The 20,499-nt window shown below is 34.7% G+C and overlaps 4 protein-coding genes across 7 annotated transcripts; 3 read left to right on the forward strand and 1 right to left on the reverse strand.

The window, feature by feature from the left end:
- Positions 1 to 524: 524 nt before the first annotated feature.
- Positions 525 to 5,901, forward strand: LOC132698668 (uncharacterized protein KIAA1143 homolog). Its single transcript, XM_060664861.1, has 3 exons — positions 525 to 632; positions 685 to 817; positions 5,705 to 5,901. The coding sequence occupies exons 1-3, from the start codon at positions 525 to 527 to the stop codon at positions 5,899 to 5,901; spliced, it is 438 nt and encodes a 145-aa protein (XP_060520844.1).
- LOC132697983 (MOG interacting and ectopic P-granules protein 1) lies at positions 685 to 16,661 on the forward strand. 4 transcript variants are annotated; one of them, XM_060663795.1, is made up of 12 exons: positions 685 to 817; positions 8,177 to 8,246; positions 8,307 to 8,783; positions 9,386 to 10,897; positions 11,213 to 11,469; positions 11,549 to 11,731; positions 12,193 to 12,306; positions 12,620 to 12,778; positions 12,951 to 13,178; positions 13,233 to 13,445; positions 13,896 to 14,043; positions 14,576 to 16,661. In XM_060663795.1, exons 2-12 carry the CDS (start codon positions 8,195 to 8,197, stop codon positions 14,602 to 14,604), a joined length of 3,372 nt encoding a protein of 1,123 aa, XP_060519778.1. In that variant the 5' UTR covers positions 685 to 817; positions 8,177 to 8,194; the 3' UTR covers positions 14,605 to 16,661. The 4 variants fall into 4 exon arrangements, with proteins under 4 accessions (XP_060519778.1, XP_060519777.1, XP_060519776.1 ...); XM_060663794.1 differs by lacking the exon at positions 685 to 817 and adding an exon at positions 5,770 to 5,909 and having other exon boundaries at positions 14,576 to 16,660; XM_060663793.1 differs by lacking the exon at positions 685 to 817 and adding an exon at positions 6,771 to 7,115 and having other exon boundaries at positions 14,576 to 16,660.
- A 769-nt stretch (positions 16,662 to 17,430) lies between these two features.
- On the forward strand, positions 17,431 to 19,260 carry LOC132697870 (eukaryotic translation initiation factor 3 subunit I). The gene is made up of 3 exons (XM_060663593.1): positions 17,431 to 17,565; positions 17,624 to 18,151; positions 18,714 to 19,260. Exons 1-3 carry the CDS (start codon positions 17,563 to 17,565, stop codon positions 19,161 to 19,163), a joined length of 981 nt encoding a protein of 326 aa, XP_060519576.1. The 5' UTR covers positions 17,431 to 17,562; the 3' UTR covers positions 19,164 to 19,260.
- On the reverse strand, positions 19,261 to 20,424 carry LOC132697869 (cyclin-dependent kinase 7). The gene has a single exon (XM_060663592.1). It carries the CDS (start codon positions 20,338 to 20,340, stop codon positions 19,318 to 19,320), a length of 1,023 nt encoding a protein of 340 aa, XP_060519575.1. The 5' UTR covers positions 20,341 to 20,424; the 3' UTR covers positions 19,261 to 19,317.
- Between the last annotated feature and the right edge of the window lie 75 nt (positions 20,425 to 20,499).

Genomic DNA, 20,499 nt, shown 5'->3' on the forward strand with positions numbered 1-20,499 from the left:
TAAAATAATTATAATTAAAATAATGCGCCCTTTTTAATAAATTTAGTTCTGCAAAAAATACCGACCCGCCTATGAATACCATTTTCTTGCAGTTTATTAGCTTATTATTATACTCATAATTATAGGAAAAACTAATCAAATTTTAAAATAATTGTAAGTTAATATGGAAAATGAGGTACAAAAAGTGCCCGTGTGGTACGAATTATTTTTGTAAGTTGACATATTTTATAATTTTTTTTGTGTAGCATTTTACACAGCTTTTCACCGGCTGACGTGGTAGAAAAAGTTATGCGGGACAGCGGCGTAGAAAATTGGTCCGAGAGAAGGGCAAAACCCGATGCTCCGTCGTACGGTCAAAACTTTCGAAATATCGGATAAGTACTCAACTCCTCTTTCCCCTCATTTCAGTCGTGGTGTGGTGGCCCCACTGTATACGTGTACTTGACAAAACTCGCGTGCCGTTTTGGCTTATTGTTTTTCGTGTACGAAGTAAACAATTTATTTTCAATTCGCCCAAATGAGCAATGTCAAAAAAGCATCATATAAGTTACGTTAAACCGAGCGATCCCAGCTTTTTGAAGAAATTAAAGGAGCAAATCGGGTACAAAGAAGGCCCAACGGTTGATACAAAAGTAGGTTAGGTTATTTATATTTTCTATAGCCAAACTCAGCTCTGTTTTTTAGCGTGAAGATTTGGGGCCAGTGTCAGAACAAGATTTTCAAGACAACGAGGACGAACAGCCACAAGTCGTGGTGCTGAGCCCCGGAGATCTTACGGCCGAGGAAGCTGCCAAAGAAAAGCTCAGATTGGAGAAAGGTTAGATTCTGTACCTTAGTTAACCGGTGGTTCAGTTGCTAAATCGATTATAAAACATTTTCGTTAACATCTTTCCATAACATAAAGTTTCTTTTAAGAAAAATGTATTAAAATGTATTAAACACTAGCCATCCCATAGATAACATTTTGCGATGTTGCCGATCGCTTTGAAATTTAGTGTAACGGATGATATCCCGTTAAAGATTGCACAACTGCGTATTTAATTATGTTTACTAAACGCAAAAAAATGTCTGCCAGTAAAAATAATATTTAATTAAAGCTTCAGTCGCTCCTCGCAAACTATTTTGTGAGCATTTAACTGATTGATTTGTGGCATCTTGTGTGTGACACACAGAATTCGGCATCGCTGCACAAGTCTAATTTCATTGCGAAACTGACAGCTATGATTCGGATGGAGTCGTTGTGCGCATGTGTGTTTGATGGCGCGCGAACTCTAAACCGCGACATGAATTAGTTTAATTTTAAGACAAGTTTAAACTGTTATAAAGTTTTACTGAAAGGCTTACCCGGATATTATTTTCGGGAGACATAGTAATAAGATGTAATTTGTAATTCCAACGCTGTTCTTGCATAATGCCTAACTTCCAGAGTTGTGCGTTGTTATAAATTTTTCGCCACGTTATATTGCTCCTCCGACAGAGACGGACTGACAGCATGTTGTGCATGCTGACGGGGACAGAATTTTGTAGGCCACGTGATGCCTGATTATTCTAGCTCAAGCAAATACTGGCTCCCTTTTTGTAAAAACGGTCTGGTCTACCCACTGGAACGGTATTTTGCTTTCAGCCTTTAGATACAAGCAAGCATAAAATGTTCAATTCGACGACATATTTAATATTTAAACTGAGTGTTATTCTTCGGAATTCGGATATTTTTGAATATAAAACTACAAGAAAAAACATCAAGCTCTATTAGTTTAATAATTAAAAAATAAATTTGCATAAATAACATCATGTTTTATTGCTAGTATGAGCTAACTAACTAAGCTTCATGCTGCTAATTATTTTTATAAGATTTTTCTTATTTAATATACCTTATATCTTATAGATCTCAAATAACGCAAGGTTATAAAAACAATTTGTGTCAAGAAAACGAAATAGAAATTCCCTTTATTGACATAATAGCTAATTATTATTTTTTAATTTTTTATTGTAGTAAAAGGAACTTTGTAAAACAGAATAAAATAAGCCATTTTTTTATAATGCTAATCTTTCTAAAGATAATGTCATTTCTTGTTCTAAAACGACAGAAACATTTTTATAATTCAGTATCAGCATAACCCATCGAGACTATTTAGGAGCATCTTTTTTTTAACAAATAAGGGTGCGATGATTTTTTAAAAAATAAAAAGCTCTTTCTTTTCTTTGGTCTGGAAACGTCATTTTTGACGTAAAAAAAGTGCAGAACTGTGTTTCATTTAAAATTGGTAAGTGAACACCTATCCTATACCTTCGGTATTCGCCATCTTAAACATGTGTTAAGTGGAATATAGAATGTTCCAATCTTTGAGAAAATACATGGAAGTTAATCGTTAACGCACTAAGCTTAGATAAAGTTACTGGGGCCGTTTTAAAGGTTTAGGAGTTTAAAAATTAGAAAATATTTTACGCACAGAACCCATATCACAATTAAACTTGGTTGTAGACTTCAACGGAAATATTTTTATATTCGCAACTGAAAAATGAAATGCAGGAGACTGATTTTATCCGCTATCGAGGTGGAAATTTTAATACCCATGGTTACTTTACTGGTGGTTCAGATCATACCAACACGGACTGAGCTGGGGTTTATTTTTGGAAATTCAGATATTCGATATAAGTAATTAATTACACCCGATTCAAAACTAAAATTGTAATTAATAAAACAATAAAATTGAATAAAAACTATCACAGTATTAAGTAAATCGGACAAAAAAAATTAACCAAAACCAAATAAAAAATATACATTACATTTAAAAAGACCATTACCATTTTGGTTTTTGTACCAAAATTCTGCAGACTAAAAAATGTTAATACCTTTATCATTTTTTTTCCATTTTGTGGATATTAATATGATTCTCTTTAAACTTAAAATTTAAGTAATATATGTGTCATTTTCATTCTTTGTTTTCGGATAACATGCAGGTTTCAATCAATTTACAGAAATTTGCTGTGGCTTAGCGCGGAACAGTTGCGTTTTTACCAAATTTTGGCCTAAATTAGGAAAGATCTACTAATTTTCGTTTGAATCATTCATCTTCATCTTAAGCAATAAAAATAGAGAGATAGGCGCGCAAAATATGAAGCAAGGAGACTCATTTAGCAGATTAAACTTTATATCCTGCTAAACCAAGATATCAACTGGTGAAAAACTTTAAATAAATATAAAGATCGCATCGGCCCAAAATGAAAATAAATTATTTACTGGACAATGTACCGCAAAAGAGTAATAATTAGAAAAATATGTCGGTATATATATATATATATATATATATATATATATATATATATATATATATATATATATATATATATATATATATATACAAATGTTAATAAAAAGTTACTCTAAATTTATTTGATTTATATTTTATGTGAATAAACCCTCTTCAAATGTTTTTTCAGCAATTATTTGATATTTGTTCATCACTTTTAACGCTTAAACAACTTTTTTAAATTAATTAATTATAAATTATTAAATAATGATAAGTAGGTACATAATTAGTGTTATGCAACAAGTTTGATAAATGTCATTTTAGTCACGAGTTTCATTTCGTGCGACTTTAACGCAGCGGAGCAAGTGATCAACAAATTCAATATCAACGTGTTGACAGACTATATATTTTTCTGCGACTATTACTTTTTTGCAAACAAGCACAAATACATTCATTGAGTGACGCGTGACCGTCACAATTGAGCAACGTCAAATCCGCAAGATTAAAATCTACCGAAAAAATACGATTTATCCTTAACTAAAGTACCAGAAACAGTATGCGATCGTGGGGACGAACTGACAAAGTGACACTTTCCGCACGCTTGATGTGTACACAATTGGGTATTTTAGAGAGTAGGGAGTGGAAAAAAACGTATTATTTAGTTTGGTTTTGAATAATTCGGTAATCAACGGTGCAAACGAAATAAGTCACTTTTAGAATAAAAATGTCGAAATAATCCTCACGAACTGGTATTTTTTAAATGTTGACATCTATTTTAGCAAGATTTTCCCACAAAATTATTGATAGGTGTCCAACTCTGCCTCGTTCCAAGTGGTTTTGGAACAAAATAATAGGTGTCGTAAATTAATCTAAATTGCACTGCCCTCTACATCTTATAAAATTGTCATACACCGTCTATAAAATGTACTCTCACAAATACATTTCTAGAGCTTTTTTGGGGTGTTTGATAAAATGTGACTTTTTGAGTTTTAAATTTTACGTTTAAGTTATATTAAGTTAGAATATGAGATAAGTCACATTACTTATTTTTAATAATTTTACCTCTGCTTATTAGTATATTATGCGACGAGTTTGATAAGCGCCAATTTAGTCACGAGTCAATTTTATCAACTGTTGCATATTACACTTTTTTTGGAAAAACAGCTCGAACATATTTACTGAGTGTCCTGTGACGTGATCGTCAGATTTGATTTGTCTTAACACTTCCCGTTCGCTTGATCTCTGCTTAAATGAGTATTTTAAAGTGGGGAGTGGAAATATGTGTTTTTGAGTAGATAATACGGATTTTTTGAAACTGTTTCTTTAAAAATTATATAAATCCTATATCTAACATCAGGTGGTCTGATATATTACCTCTACCTACTGAAAATTTGGAATCGTGGACGGATGAAAGCTATTATAAGTTTGGTATCATATTAGAGTGGTCCCGATGCCAACAAGTATTTGTAATTGCGTCCCCTGTCTCGTGCCGCCACTGGTCGCGTCGGTAAAATTTTCTAAAATGGTTGCCGGGTGAGGCGGAGTGGGACGCTGCTCAAAACGATCACGTGACCAACAGTAGATGTATACTACACCAACTACACAGCTCCTATTGACTACGAAGTATAAAAATCGATTGCGTCATATCGGGATAACAACTCAGCGTTTGGCTTTTTGGCAAGCTCGTGTAAAAAACGATTATGGCATGAGGGCATGAGATTGACTCTAAATTTTGAAGTTAGCAGGGATTGGAGAAATCGATATAGCAAAATTTTCCTACGTTATTGATCTGTCACGCAAAAATTACACAAAGCAGAAAAAAGTCTGTTTTAATTATATGCGCTTTGGCGTTTCTGTTTCTTGTCCCAATCAGATTTATGGATAGCACCCATTTTAACAATATATTTTGTATCTAATTATTTACTCTCTATTGGATGTTTACGGTTTTGATGTCGTTTTATCCAAATTTTTGAAGACTTAATTCATGCGTACATAATTCCTTAGTTTTTCCAGGGAGGAGGCAAGATGGGTTTTCCATTACCAATTAGTGTAATTATAAACACCGTCATCATTTTATTTTCATTCGTTTCATCGATTAGGTGTACCATACACGTCTTAGACATTGGAACAGATTTATGGACTTGGTTTTGGGGGATTGTTTTGGTATTATGCAAACTTATAAAAAGCATCTACCTGGCAAAGTGATTACCAGAAATTTTGATTATTGTTGCACCAGATAAGAATTACTCTCAACTAGATCATAAAATGACAGAAGCGATACTACAGCCTGGATCAAATTTTAGAATACATACATTCAAATCCGTTCTGCTTGACTAACGGTATTGTTCGGGCCAATTTTTTTATGACTGAAAATCGTATTACTTCGAAGTATGAAGCTACATTAAAGTTACTTGAAACGATCTTGTGCAAAGGATTCTTGTTTTTTTTTTTAGAAGAGCAAGAGACACCCGCGGATTTAAACGCGCCCATATTGTTTAAAGCCCCGGACAAATCAAAACCCAACTCAGAAGTGTCGTCCAAACAGTCCGTCAGCAAAAGGCGGTCTTCGTCGACTGATCAAACTAAAAAGTCTTCGAAAAAAATTAAAAATTCTAGTTTGCTCTCTTTCGACGACGAAGAAGACGAATAAATTGAAAGGTAATTTATATTTCCATTTAGTTTTCGGGGGGCATTGCTACAATAATTCTTAGTCATTAATAAAATAACAAAAACGCAGACAAAGTTTACGCCCACCCTAGCCAGGGTTCGTGTTCGCTAGGGTTGAGAGATTTTTGTGAAAAAATATTCAAAATATTCGTCACGTGTGCATGTTTACGAAAATTTTTTAACAAAACAGCGTAGCGGTACATGGAGTATGGTAAAACTTGGCGAAAAATTCGCCGAAGTTTAAATAAAATGTGTGGAAGAAATATGGCCGACATAGAACCACGTTGCCGGCGTCGAGCAAAATTTAACGGAAACAGCGAGAGCACTAGCTAGCATGAGGTTCGGACCAAACCATTCTCCTACAAACAGCGTAGCTTACATTGGGAAGAGGGGCAAAGGGGGGTGCTCGGCCTCTCGGTGCACAAAGAATGACGTCATTTTTCTTTAATCTTCAATCGAAAAAGCACAAAAAAGCGCATTTTTCTATTTAGGCGCGAAAGCGCTGATTTAAACTGCGTCGACGGTAATTATTTAAAATATATTGGGATCGACTAATGCCGCACCTATAACTAACGAAATTTAGGATATCGAACATTTTCGTATATACTTTTTCTTATTGCTTTGCTTGCATAAAGACTATTTGTTTTGAAATATATAAAAACGCATTTTTCGGTACAGGGGCGCCAGAGTTTAAGAATATATTTTTTTATTAAATAAAAAATGAATTAGGAAAAATTATGTTTTCGCATCGGTTTCAATTTTTGTGATGTGCGAATCGATAATTGTGCTGTGATTTTATAAAAATTATATCCGTTGCTTACGTAACGAAAAAATTTTAAGACATCGCGGAACGAAAAGCTACGTCACTATTTTCGGTCACGTGACGTACCGTTAGACGCCATATTGGCAGTTTAGTGCGTTGCCAGGGTTCAGCATGATAGTGTGCGGCTCATTGGACGTCTCGGATCAAAATAAAACCGATAATTAACGGAAAGAACAGTTTCGGGGTCGATTGTTTGTGTAATTCGTCGGATTTGGGTATCGGCACATTTGAATATCGCGGGTCGTCAAGATTTCGATTCGGGTATTTACGATTGTCACGGAGTGTGTCTCGATTGGTGGTGCAGATGTTCTGTGTTTCTTTGCTGACGATCCCATGTGCCTTGGCGGGAAATTAAACAAATTATAATTTTAATGGTAAATATTGGTTTATATTTTGTGCGGAGACTGAGAAAAATGTCGTCGGTGGACCCTGTGGAGGAGAATTTAACTCGAAGCAGTGGGGTTATTCGTCCAGCGGCGGCGTTGGTTGCGCTGGGGATATTGTTATCATTGCTAAACAGTGGTGGGGTTGGCTACTCAGGCTGTTTGAATTTTCGAAACTCTTCACTAACAAGCACCTTTGAAAAAAGTTGGACCTTGTACCGAATTACGAGAACATCATTGGAAAATACTACTAAATATTTATTTTGAGGTTATATTTTATGTATACTCTATCCTTTATTCTATTTTCTATATTTCTGAGTACAAAAATAACCTGTTAACACGTTAAAACAGTAATGTTTGACCATGGCAATAAAGGATTTACAAAATCAGCACTGACCAACATTCTTTAATGGAGAAATGATATATTTATCCTGATGCAGTGGCGTAGGAGACGTTTTGAAGTCCAAGGGATATTGTTGTCATTTCTGAACAGTGATGGGGTTAACTGAGCAGGGTGTTCGAATTTTCAAAACCTATCACTAATAAGTAATTTAAGGACTGTCTTCCTTGTACCGAATTATGGAAACAACAATGAAAAATAATTATTGGAAAATTGTTTGTAAATAACTTGTCCCTTAGTCGATTTTATTAGCTTCTTGAATCTTCAATAGAAAAAAATGAACTGTTAACACATTAAAACAGTGATATTTGTGTATGGAAATAACCAACATTAACTTAACAATCCTTGAGGAGATACTTTCCTAGTTACAATGATATATTTATCTTGTTGAGATGGCATACGAAACATTTGGAGCAACAGGTTCATGTTTATTCATAGTAGGCAATATTTCCCGAACCATCAAATAAAACAGTTTTGGTATATTTATGCATTAGATTTGTTTGATAATATTACATGGACTGCTCAAGAAAAAATATACCTATTGAAAAATTAATTAGCACACAAAATTAGAATCAGGGATCTGAAATTTTAATATTTGGAGATTGTGACTGCATTTTCATAATTCATCCACTAACTATGAATTTTTTGACAGACCCGATAGTTGTCGGCTATGGCAGAAGTGGCAGATATGGGGGAAGTGGACGAGATGCATTCAAATGAAGGTCGGCCCCCTTTCAAGTGCCTAGTAAATTAACAAGGGTAACCTAATTTATTTTTAATAGGTGTGCTGGTGAATGGCAGTTTAACAAACGACGTTGACATGGAGAGCCAGGACAGCCAGGACAGCAGTAAGAAAATTAGGATACCTGAATCAATGGATATTGATCATGCAGACACCAGTGACAATGAAACTGATGAAACCAAGGAAGGCAATCCAGACAGTATTTCAACTGAAGACGACAGTAATGATAACATGGCCGACAGCAATTCAGTAACTACAGAAAATCATTCCATTGAAACGGAAGAGACTAGTAGTCAAGAAGGAAAAGAGACTGAAGATCAAGACTCCAATTTGGGGGAGCTTGAATCAATTAGGGAATTTAGTGATAGTGAAAAAGTAGTGGATCACATAAGTAGTTCAAAATTAGATGAGGAATCGCAACAAAGTACAGAAGGAGCTAAAATGGCGCAAATAGAAATAAAAACAACTAGTGAAGAAGCTGTTCTTGAAGTGCACACCGAACTACACCATAAAAAAGGTATTTACTTTGTTACTGACGGTGATGTACCTAATAGTGTAAAAAAAAACGAAAAAACAAAGTAATAAAAAATAAAAATTCATATTTGGATTACAATGATCTGAAAATTACTGAAAATATTTATTCACTATAGTTACTCTCAAAGTTTGTGACAGAGGATGAAGCAGTTTTTTAAAAATTATTTTGGATAAGACATTGAACTTTAATGTTATAAAAACTGAACTAATCCACATTCTTTAAATAAGCAATTTATTATAATATAATGAAACATGATCCATCTTTAGCTTTAACTTGTGGATTTAAAACTGTCTTAGAAGCATTAACATTATAATCCAAATCCAAATGTCTGATGGGCATATGATGATGTTTTGGATATTCTTAACTTCAATTCAATATTCAAAACTAGAAGTCTATCTGATCAACATTTTATGACTATTGAATTCTTATGCATGTCTCTTTCCTGCTATGGACTTGCAAATTAGACGAGCTAATTAGTGTGTTGTATCTGTAAATGTGTTGTAATGTTTATCATTTAGAATGGACTTGTTTGTCTCTTTTATTTATTAATAAGTATTTAGCCTAATATGCCATCCATATTGTAGATAAGGAAGAAGAAACAAAAAGAGAGTCAAGTGATGAATCTGAACCCAAACAAATGCTTGAAAATTTAGAAGGAAAAAATATCAGTTCTATAGAGATCCACCAGATTGATGAAGAAGAGAAAAGCAAACATCATGAAACTGTGGAACTGAATACTGACAGTGAGGATGACGCTGATGTTATGATAGTTGATTCACCAAAAACGAATGGCACTTCTCATGAAGTCATTGATCTCGTTGAGACACCAGAGAAACATAGCAAGATTGGAAAAGATGCTATCACGCCGCGAAGGAGTTCTAGGAATTTAAATAAGAACAAAAGTTATGCTGAGAGTGATAAGGAAGACACACCTCCACCACGTCCTGTGGCACCAGTTGAGTCTGAGGGGTCGGATATTGAAGAAGTACTTCCTCAAGATCCCCTGGCTGTGAATGATCAGATCACAGTTGAGAGGATACCCCTTGAAACCAGCAAAAGCGCTTCGACGATCGTGGTGAAAGACACTAAACGCTTAGTAGAAATTGCTTCTAAATCGAATTCTAGTGGTTCTTCTATTAGTGGCGGCAAAAAAGAACCAACACTAGTGATAATAGACACTAATTCGATTCTCTCAGGCCGTGGTCCTGTTCCTGTGAACAAATCCGCGACCCAAGGCACTTCTACCTCAAACTATTCCTCCGCGCTGCCCGTCTCTATACCCGCTCAGTATCCTCAAAATATGCGAGCCACCATAACTCCCATTCCTGTCAACTCAAGTCAGGTGAGTGTCGCCGCTGTTTCTAAATCCAGCGCCGCCACTATAACTCCGAATCCCACTCCTTTGCTGCCTACATTGACAGACGATATGTTTGTGGTCGAAGCGCCTTCATTTATAGTGCCCTATGTGTATGAAAAACCTCCAGTGAAAATTCTCAAAGATTTTGTGGCGGATTTAAAGAAGCAAATCCAAGGGAGAAGGAAATCAAAAATTGACAAAGCAAAAGGGGAAGCTAAGGCTATGGTAGAGTCAAAAGATAATTCCAAAAACGATAAGGAAAACAAAGAAGTGAATGACAGTGAGAAGAAGGAATCAGAATCGGAGGAAGAAAGTGAGGAGGAGGAAGAGAAGAAAACTGATGATCTTAGGAAGCCTTACAATTATTTTAACAGTCCATTGGGGAAGTTTTTTACCGATATCGGGTTCAATATGGTACAGGAATATGTTCAAGCTGACTTGCTAAAACAGCAGAAACGAAAACGGGAAAGGGAACAGGGCACCAATCCTGAGACAAACAAAACAATTCAGTCGCTGATGAAAAACCTAGAACTGAGCAAAGATTCAAATGACCACTTTAAAATGGAGTTGAAAAAGTGTGAGTTCTGCAACTTCAAAACTGAATCCACTTTAGCTATGGCATACCATTTGGAGACGCCTCACATGAAGAACTTTGTTTATAAATGCAATTTTTGTCCCTATGAAGTGCGAAGTCCCCATGACATTCTGTTTCATATGGAAGCGGAACATGCAGTCCGTGGTAAGTAATATTGTTTACATTAACTTCTACTAGTAATATAGAGCCTTAAAAAGAAAACTAAATCCATCAACAGATGTCAAGGATTTGTTATAGTGAAACTGACATTTACTATTTATTTATGGAACTGTTGCAATATGCCGCCTAATTTCATTGCATTTTTTTAAAACTCATTGTTTCATATTATAATGGTGATAAACAGGTTTGATATTTAGACATAATTTTTCATTAGGATCAAACCGGAATTGGTTTTAATCTTATAATATGACTATTGAAAATGCATTTTGTGGCTAATTTGGAGACCATATTCTATTTCAGGTCATTTAGAAAGAGCTCCTGCTTTTCATCAGTGCCCATCTTGTCCATTCGAGGACAACCAAAAGGGGAAATTGTCGCGGCATCTGGTGGTTTGTGCACGAAAGTTCAAACCAGATCGGAACTTGGAACCTCCGGCCGATTGGGAACCACCCGCCAAGATACCACGCATGCCCAAATTAAGGGCTCAAGGGTTAAATGCTACAGCGGCTGCTTACCAAGCGATGAGTAAAACCGGCCAGTATCAGTTCCTATCCAAGGTAATTGACGTCAAACAATTTCAAAGAAACACTCCTTTTGCTTGTGTGAATTTTACTTAGGATTATATTAATATTTAAGATGCAACTTCAAAGCACAAATCCTGCATTACAACGGGGCAGGGGCCGACCCACTTTGGGACCAAATATGAAAGTCCAACCAATGCTGAGACCACAGGGTATGGTGTTTAAGCAACAGGCAATGTCTGGCGGCTCTGTGTTGGTCCCTACCAATTACCAGTTGAGCGGGAACCAAGTGTTTCAGGTAGGTTTTGTTTTCCTAAAATACAGGTATTTACTGTAGATTTCAATGTTACCTTGTACATACAGGGTGTAATTTTTGATGTTTTTGAAGCAGAGATAAAAAGTTGCCTTTGGTACCCTAGAACAAAAGGTTTGTTTTTTGTTTTATAACAGATGAACCAGCCCTTAACAAATTTTTTCACTTGGATCTTTAATTGTGTCAAAAACTGTAAACCGCAATTCTACAGAAACCTCTGTACACTCAGGTTAGACACCCTGTACAAGGCTCGAATTATCCTTGTGATTAGCCTTCAATTTTTAAACAGTTTTCAGTAGTTCGTGAATTTTGAAGTTGCCTGGTTACCCCAATTTCTGCTTTTTGGTAAAATTTTTCAAAGTAATTGCTTTTGCGGCTACCCAAAATGAATTTGATAGCGAAATAAGTATGTTTACTTGTTATTTGATCTCTGGCTGTGGAATTAGGTGGTGGGCGGTGGTCAGGACTTGGGCGGGCGGCTTGGTGTAGCTCCCGGCCACATGGCTTTTGTCCCACCCAACATGGCCGCCTCCGCCTCTTCTAGCATGCTCACCGTTCAGGTACGGACGATTCATAATGGTGGTGTCGAAACAAACTTTCAGCTTCCGCTTCTCCCTTTTTCCAATACATTTTTTTCAGATTGATTTTGTTTTGCATGTCAGTAGCCAAATGAGTTTATTTTGATTAATCGTTGATTTTGTTTAACATCGTTTGGCATCTGGCTGCTGATTACTGTTCCCTCCTCCTTGGTCGTTAGTTTTTATAATTTATTTTTATGAATTAACAAGTTTTTGGTTGGATTCATGCGAGTAACACCAGTGAAGTACTACATTTTGAATCCGGTTTTACTCACATTTGTTCATTCTTTTTCAGAACGCGACGCAACAGAAAAAGCCTACGAATCAACCCAGTATTTCCATTACGCCATTGCCTAGAGGCACTACAGCTACACCTGCCGTCACTTCTAAACCCGGCGATACAAACTCTAAAAATTCTTTTGTCATTTGCGAAATTTGCGACGGTTATATAAAGGTAAAAAGAATAATATTATTCCACTATTTCACACAAAGTTGTACTTCAGTTCTAAACTAACTATAGTTGTTAGTAAGCATATGAGCATTACTGTAGCTTGTTTTATTAAAAAGAAATAATTTGAGCGGCGCCCAAATGTTATGACTCCACTAGATTGGTCACACTTCTTTAGGATTTGGAGCAACTGCGGAATCACATGCAGTGGATCCACAAGATCAAAATTCATCCGAAAATGATCTACAATCGGCCGCCATTGAATTGCCAAAAGTGCCAGTTCCGTTTTTTCACGGATCAAGGCCTGGAGCGGCACTTGTTGGGATCACACGGATTAGTGACCTCTAGTATGCAAGACGCAGCAAACAAGAGCAAAGATTCAGGAAGGTGTCCCGTGTGCGGACGGGTCAGTATATCACGGAAACCTTAAAACAATTGTACTAAATTCGATGTATTTCAGGTTTACCAATGGAAATTGCTTAACCATGTGGCTCGAGATCACGGCATGACACTAAAGCCGGCGCATTTGTCATACAAGTGCACCGTTTGCACGGCTACCTTCGGCATGTACAAACAGTTTGAGAATCACGTATATTCTGCGCATAGTGTGGTGGCGAAGCGGGTGATGGACAAAAAGCATAGCATGCCACTGCCTTCTTCAGCCGTTTCGAAGGTATGTTTTCATAATATAGTATAATATGGTTAACAGGGTAAAGATGGCAGTAGCTTTGCCATTATAGAAAAGGCAGTAATTTCATTTTATGTTGCCTGCAGAAAACAAAATTTTTATTGTTTTTCAACGACTTGGCCGAAATTTAAAATTAAAGTGCACTTTTCGGATAAGAAAAATATTTTGAAACTTATGCTCGTTACTTTGTATTAGATCTTAATATATTTTGAAAATTAAAGGATTAAAGGCTGTTAAGTTGTTTTTTTCTTTCTGTGATCTTTGTCACATCACTGTTAACTATCAGAATAGGGACCACATGAAGATAACAGAAAAATAATGAAAATTTTTAACCGACTCCGCCTTACATTGGAGCGCAGTTCAACAGAAAATGAAGGGCAAAATTTTTAAAAACCGTTAAGGAACAGGGTTAACGCAAATGAACTAACGATTTAGGTAACGGACATGAAACCCTTGAAAATAAACGATGAAATCACCATTATCCCGCAACCGGCAAAATCCGCGAATGGTGCCAGCAAAGAGGGCAGCCCCTCCTCGACGACCTCGACGAATTCCAGACACAGCACCCCGAGCACTAGCAAAAGTAGGTAAATTTCCAAAACGAGAATAGAATGAACCGAAATTAAAAAATGAACATTAAAAAAGGATATTTTGCTTTTATATTATATATATATTACATGTAGGTAGATTTTTTAAACAATTATTTATAAACAGAGAGAGCGAAAAAAAGTTGATATCGAATAATGTAACATATTTACAAGGAAGATGTATACTTAGGTTAGTAACGGGCGGTAGAAGAAAGGAATTGTTTCATTTAGTGTAAACTACTAAAGGAACAAACGTAAACTATTTAATAAAAATTATAGATTTTTTTTTTCGTACATCAGGTAGATTATATTTGAAAGTAGGATGCAGTGGCCAGTGGAATTCTTTTGTAAAAGGAACGTCCCGCCATTGTTCCTGCTGCCGATTAAAAACTGTATAAACTAATTATTTGTATCACACAATTATTGTACATAGGTACCATATTCTTCAATATACGTTTTTGCAAAACCCCAAGTTTTTGATATTGAGGCAAAAACAATTGAATGTCTTTTTTTTATCTGTCCTTATAGATCTTTCGCATGAAGGTGGCGCTTCTTGAACTGGGCGGAGAAGAGTGGCAGAATTTAAGTGCTAAAAAATATTGGTGTATTCAATGACCATGTGTAATAGGGTAGCTCCCCATATCATTAGATATCTGTTTCAAAGTTGGGAGTGTCTGTGAAAGGCAGGTAGCCAAGAACACGTTTTGACAGTTTTGTTTTTAGTGCCTCTGGATAATATTAATTTGGCACTATGGTTAAGTTTAAGTTTACCTCTGTCTCATATTTTCATGCCTCTGCAATTTATACTTAGCGACTGCCTTTGCGTTTGCATACTTTAAATTCAATCATTGGCATCACAGATACTTAACCATGTTCACTTCACACAGGTGAAGTTCAACGTTTTTAAGCAGTAAATTTTTTTTTTAAACTGGGCGAATATTTTAAGGTTGCTTTCGGGGGAAACACTTTAGTTTTAGTTCAGTAAAAATACTGTAAAAACGTGTCACTGGCCTTTTTCGGGGAAGGAAACTCCGTATGCGAGAATAACCAGTGTAATATAAACACAAGGTTGAAGATTGAATATTTGTAAATTTTTTGTTTGTATAAGGAATATTCTTGTGGCGGAGATGTGGTAGAGAAGACTAATATATATTTTGAGCCGAAAACGACTATAAAATATTGCTTAGTAGAAAACTGTAAAGACCAGAAACAAAATTTGGATTGCTAGATTATATATACCTTTTATGTGCTAAAATTGAAGAAATTGCAATCAGCATAGTATCCTCTCTAATGTTTCATGTAAATAGTTACAACTACCACTTACCTTTACCACAAATTTCTATGTATATCTATCATCCGGAAAGAGTTCTTATTTCCAGCAAGTCTGCTCTATTCAATAGTAAAAGTCAACTATTTTATGTTCACCTAATAAAGCCCTAAACGCTATAACATAGGTTTTGAACTGGAATCCCAAGCCATTTTCCTACATTATTTGGTTGGACGGTAGGATATAAACTGTATTCTAAAACACTCTGGGATTGCTTAGAGCAATGTTTTTTTGGCAATATCCAGTGTACATAAAGTGATTAAATTAGCGCGTTTTAAATCTAACAGTTCACTAAATATCTGAAAAAAAAAAAACTTTGAAAAATGGTTTTAGTTCTCTCTGCATTATTTGAAAATTATTTCACAATGAATGGGTTGTATCAGAATAGTAATCTGATGTTTCGCTGTTGGTCGCCATCATCATTATTCAAAATAAATTGGAGTCACTTTCCTAATTTTTTAGGCGCGATGCTTACATTCTTAATGCAGTTGCCAATAACTTTTGCTATATTTCAGTTGTATTTCGCAATAAGCTATAGTGTAAAAAAATAGCAATGTCTGATTAGTAATCACACTCACAACCACAGATTTTCCTTGTCTTTCTCTAATTTCATGCTACTTGGCCGAATAATAGATAGTATTGATCAACTATTTTTGTTAGGGATTTTGATTTGATTTTTAATCAAAAAATCAAAATTTAATCTAAATATCAACTTGGTTTCTTACATGTTAGTAAAGTATTTGTCCTCATTCAGAACTTCATGATAAAAAAAAGTTTTGTGAAAAACTACTTATTACGTCTCAAATTGTGTTTTAGTGAAATATTTTTGTTGATAGTAAACCAAGGAAATTCCAAAAAATTAATATATACATATAAATGTGTTTAATATATGCCTTTACCTTCTTTCAGAAAAACAAAACTTGCGGTTGCAATTTTGTTAACATACTTAATTTATTTTTATATCACTCAGATATTTGTTTCAAATGCCTTTAAGTAAAATATAACTTAATCATTTTTTAATATGTTGATGTTTTAATTAATTGCCCCAAATCTATTCAAAAATATAATTAAATATCAAATTTATTCAAACGTCATCATGTGTATTTGAACATAAGAAATAGAAGTGCTGATATAGCATATGACCCAGCCATGTTTATTTGGTTAGCTTTGGTTAACTTGTTTTGTTTTGGATTTAATGCTAACGAATTAAGCTTTGGTTGACTTATCCCCTAGTACCATCCGCTAGCGGATAAGGACATCTCACATTCTTATTGTATTAGTAATTATGGAATTTAATGCAACACAATAAGCAGATAAAACTAGATAGTCCGCATATATACCACTCGAGCAGCAAAGAAATTTTAATTTTTTAATTTAATTTTTGTATATTTTGAATAAAATTTCGACAGTATCGACGAATTCCGACGATTTTTTCGAACGTGGGACAGAAACAAAATAAATTGTATTTTTCGGTCTTACCATACTTTTCTCATTAAATAAACTATTCCCCAAAATGGTGGACTGAACTTCTGAAACTAGTTTATGAGATGTGAAAAATAAAAATTACCATAAAAGCGACATTTCCCGAAAACTGTGAAAAGACAGAAATTCAAACCACAGGTAAGTGGTTGATTAGAATTTTTTTAATTCCTGGGAAAAGAGTGCAATAAACTGTTATTGACGAGCAATCGTTCAAATAGTGCGTTAAATTATCGTTTAAATTTTTCGAGTACTTTATAGGTTGTTTTTGGGCGCAGACATTGCCACCGCCGATCTACTCTCCCTTAACATTAAAAACTACCGTGTGAAAAGTTAAAAACCACTAAAATAATCAAACATTACTTTCGTCAAAGTTGTGTCGTGTCTACCTACCACCTTAAAATTACTGGTTAAATTTTACATTATATTTAGGATACCTGTTTCCAAAAAATACTTATATGTATCAACCCTATAAGCATTTCTTTTTATCAGGAAAGAGTGAATAACTTTTTATATTCGCCATTATTTGTCTACAATTTATATGTGAAAACTTAAAGCATGACGTAACTAATGTGTGTCATAGAATATTAAATTCTCTAGCCAGAGATCACAGGAAGGTAACAACGTTCGTTATTACTCTCCTTAATCATAACCTCAAAGATCACGCTTGTTATTTTACGTGGAGTTGATTTATTTGTTTTTCAACATAATGGTAAGAACGTTTAATGTATATGTTTAATATACATACATTTTTTTATATTTTTATTTAGAAACCAATCATTTTGCATGGTCACGAGCGTTCCATAACCCAAATCAAATACAATAGGGAAGGCGACTTGCTGTTTTCCTCCTCCAAAGACAGCAAGCCAAATGTTTGGTACTCGCTAAATGGTGAACGTTTAGGCAGTTTTAACGGTCATCAGGGAGCTGTTTGGTGCATTGATGTAGATTGGACCACTACAAGATTTTTGTCTGGGGCAGGTGACAACACCCTAAAAATATGGGACTGCCAGACTGGAAAAGAAATAGGCAATATTCCTACCCTGTCTTCTGTTAGGACTTGTTTGTTCAGTTATTCTGCAAACATGGCGGTTTACACAACTGATGCAGCTATGAAGCAGCAATGTGAAATCTTTATTATAGATGTTAGGACAGTTGACGAAAGCATATCTAATCAAGACCCAATCCTAAGAATTCCTATTAGTGGTTCAAGAGTATCTTCTGTATTGTGGGATAATCTAGATGAAGTTATTATCACGGGTCATGAAAATGGAGAAATAAATCAATGGGACTTGAAGGTGAGCAACTTAAGGGGTGCATTCAAAAATATTTTGTAAAGCAACTTTACGTAAACAAAAAAATATAACAGTTCCTTTCTAAAATGATCAACGGAATTTTCTATTAGTTTATCATAATATATATGCAGTGACTTTGGGAAAAATTATAAACCAGTTAAAACAAAAAATATTTTTAAATTAGTCTACACTAAAATTCTATACAAAAACTAAAAATGTGAAATAAGCAATATGCATTGTTTATTGCCTGGTTTTCATTAAATGCAAATAAAATATAACTTGTTCTGTTTATTTATGGTCAAATAATTATTGGTAGGTTATACATTTTTTTTGTATTTGTCATTTACAAATATTGGTGCCTACCATTCAAGGAATTAGATGAACTCAGTAAAAATTTTCTCGCATTTTGCTGTCATATGAAATGAAGTCCCAGAGAAAAAAATTAATATATGTTGCATATTTCTGAACAGGCTTCCAATAGAAATGGAAGAAATGTGTACTCCAGCCTTTTCTGAATGCACCCCAGCAATCAAAGCTTTAATATATTAAAATTGGCTAATTGTAGACAGGAAAGCAATTAAACAGTACCAAAGAACATGATCATTTGATAAATGATATGCAATGGAATAAAGATGGCACAATGTTCATTACAGCATCTAAGGACCACACTGCTAAGCTGTTTGATGGGGATAATTTAATGTTGCTTAAGACTTATAAAACTGAACGGCCAGTAAACTCGGCAGCTTTAAGTCCAATCGCAGAACATGTTGTGTTGGGAGGTGGTCAAGAAGCTATGGAAGTAACAACAACAAGCTCAAGAGCTGGGAAATTTGACTCTAGATTTTTCCACTTGGTATTTGAAGAAGAATTTGGCAGAGTTAAAGGGCATTTTGGTCCTATTAATAGTATTGCTTTTCACCCTGATGGTAAAAGTTATTCTTCTGGAGGAGAAGATGGTCTTGTTAGAATTCACAATTTTGATTCATCATATTTTGAATATAATTTTGATTATTAGCATTAATTTATTTTTTCTTGGTTTGTATGTATTATACAATTAATACATTATCACAAAGACAACAAAGTTTTATTCACAATGAAAATGTACTTATTTAGATTCCATAAAAATTTACAAAAAAATACTTTATTCATTTGATATGACATACCCAAACTTAAACAAACAGTCTCTTAGATAATGTACCACTAGAATCAACAGAATCAAGTAACTTTCTTTTTAAAGAAGGTCTTTCAATTTCACTAACTTTTTTAATACACTGGGGGAGTGGCAACTTGGGTCCCATAGTAGGTGCTGGTTTATTTGTAAAAAACTGCATTTTTAAACACTCTGTACAAGTTTTCCTCATAATTGGATTCAAAACCAACATGCACTCAATTACGTTAATTAAATCATCGCCAGCTGCTGTGAAAATAGATTTAAGAGGAATAGCTGGAATGGGTTTAAACTCTATGTAGTCTGATAAAGTTTTCAATCCAGGCCAGTTTTCTTCATTAGGATTTCCAAAAACTCCAAAAATTTTTGTTAATTGGTCTAAATCTGATTCTCCAGGAAAAAGTGGCACTCTTAAAAGTAATTCTGCTAAAATACAACCAACAGCCCATATATCTATGCAGGTGCCATACTGTTTAGCACCAAAAAGTAATTCAGGGGATCTATACCATCGGGTGACAACTTGATGAGTATTAACACGGTTTGGAGAACCAAACATTTTTGCTAATCCAAAATCACCAATTTTCAACACACCGCTGGAATTTACCAACAAATTGTTTGGTTTCAAGTCCCTGTGCAAAATCCAATTTAAGTGCAGGTACTCCAGACCTTTTAACGTTTGCAAGATGTAAGATTTGATGTTGGCTGTGGTCAAAATAATAGTGTTATCTTTAATGACAACTTCCAAATCAGTATCCATAAAATCAAACACCAAGGAAACATTCGACATATGTCCAAAAACATCTAGAAGTCCTATTAAGTTATCGTGGTGCAATTCTTGTAGCAATTTAATTTCTCTTAAAGCTGTTCTGTTGATTCCATCTTGCGCTTCTTCCCTACTTCCAATTTTAATTTTTTTTACAGCGACTATATTATCGTTCTCAATATCTTTCGCTTTATATACGGTAGCGAATTGTCCTTCTCCAAGGTACTCGATTTTTTCGTATCTTTTAAGTTTATTTTCCATAATTTAATAATATCAGAAATTCAAAATAGTAACCTCACAAAAATTAGATTTTTTTTATTATACCACAGATCTCAGATCACAACCTATGGCGAACTGGGGTACGTATCACGTAACGACATAGCATGCCGCATAAGAGTTAAAAAGGCTGTAATTTAAAGG

The sequence above is a fragment of the Cylas formicarius genome, unplaced genomic scaffold (genome assembly GCF_029955315.1).
Source record: "Cylas formicarius isolate icCylForm1 unplaced genomic scaffold, icCylForm1.1 PGA_scaffold_2__14_contigs__length_35257938, whole genome shotgun sequence".
NCBI classification, from domain to species: Eukaryota; Metazoa; Arthropoda; class Insecta; order Coleoptera; family Brentidae; genus Cylas; species Cylas formicarius.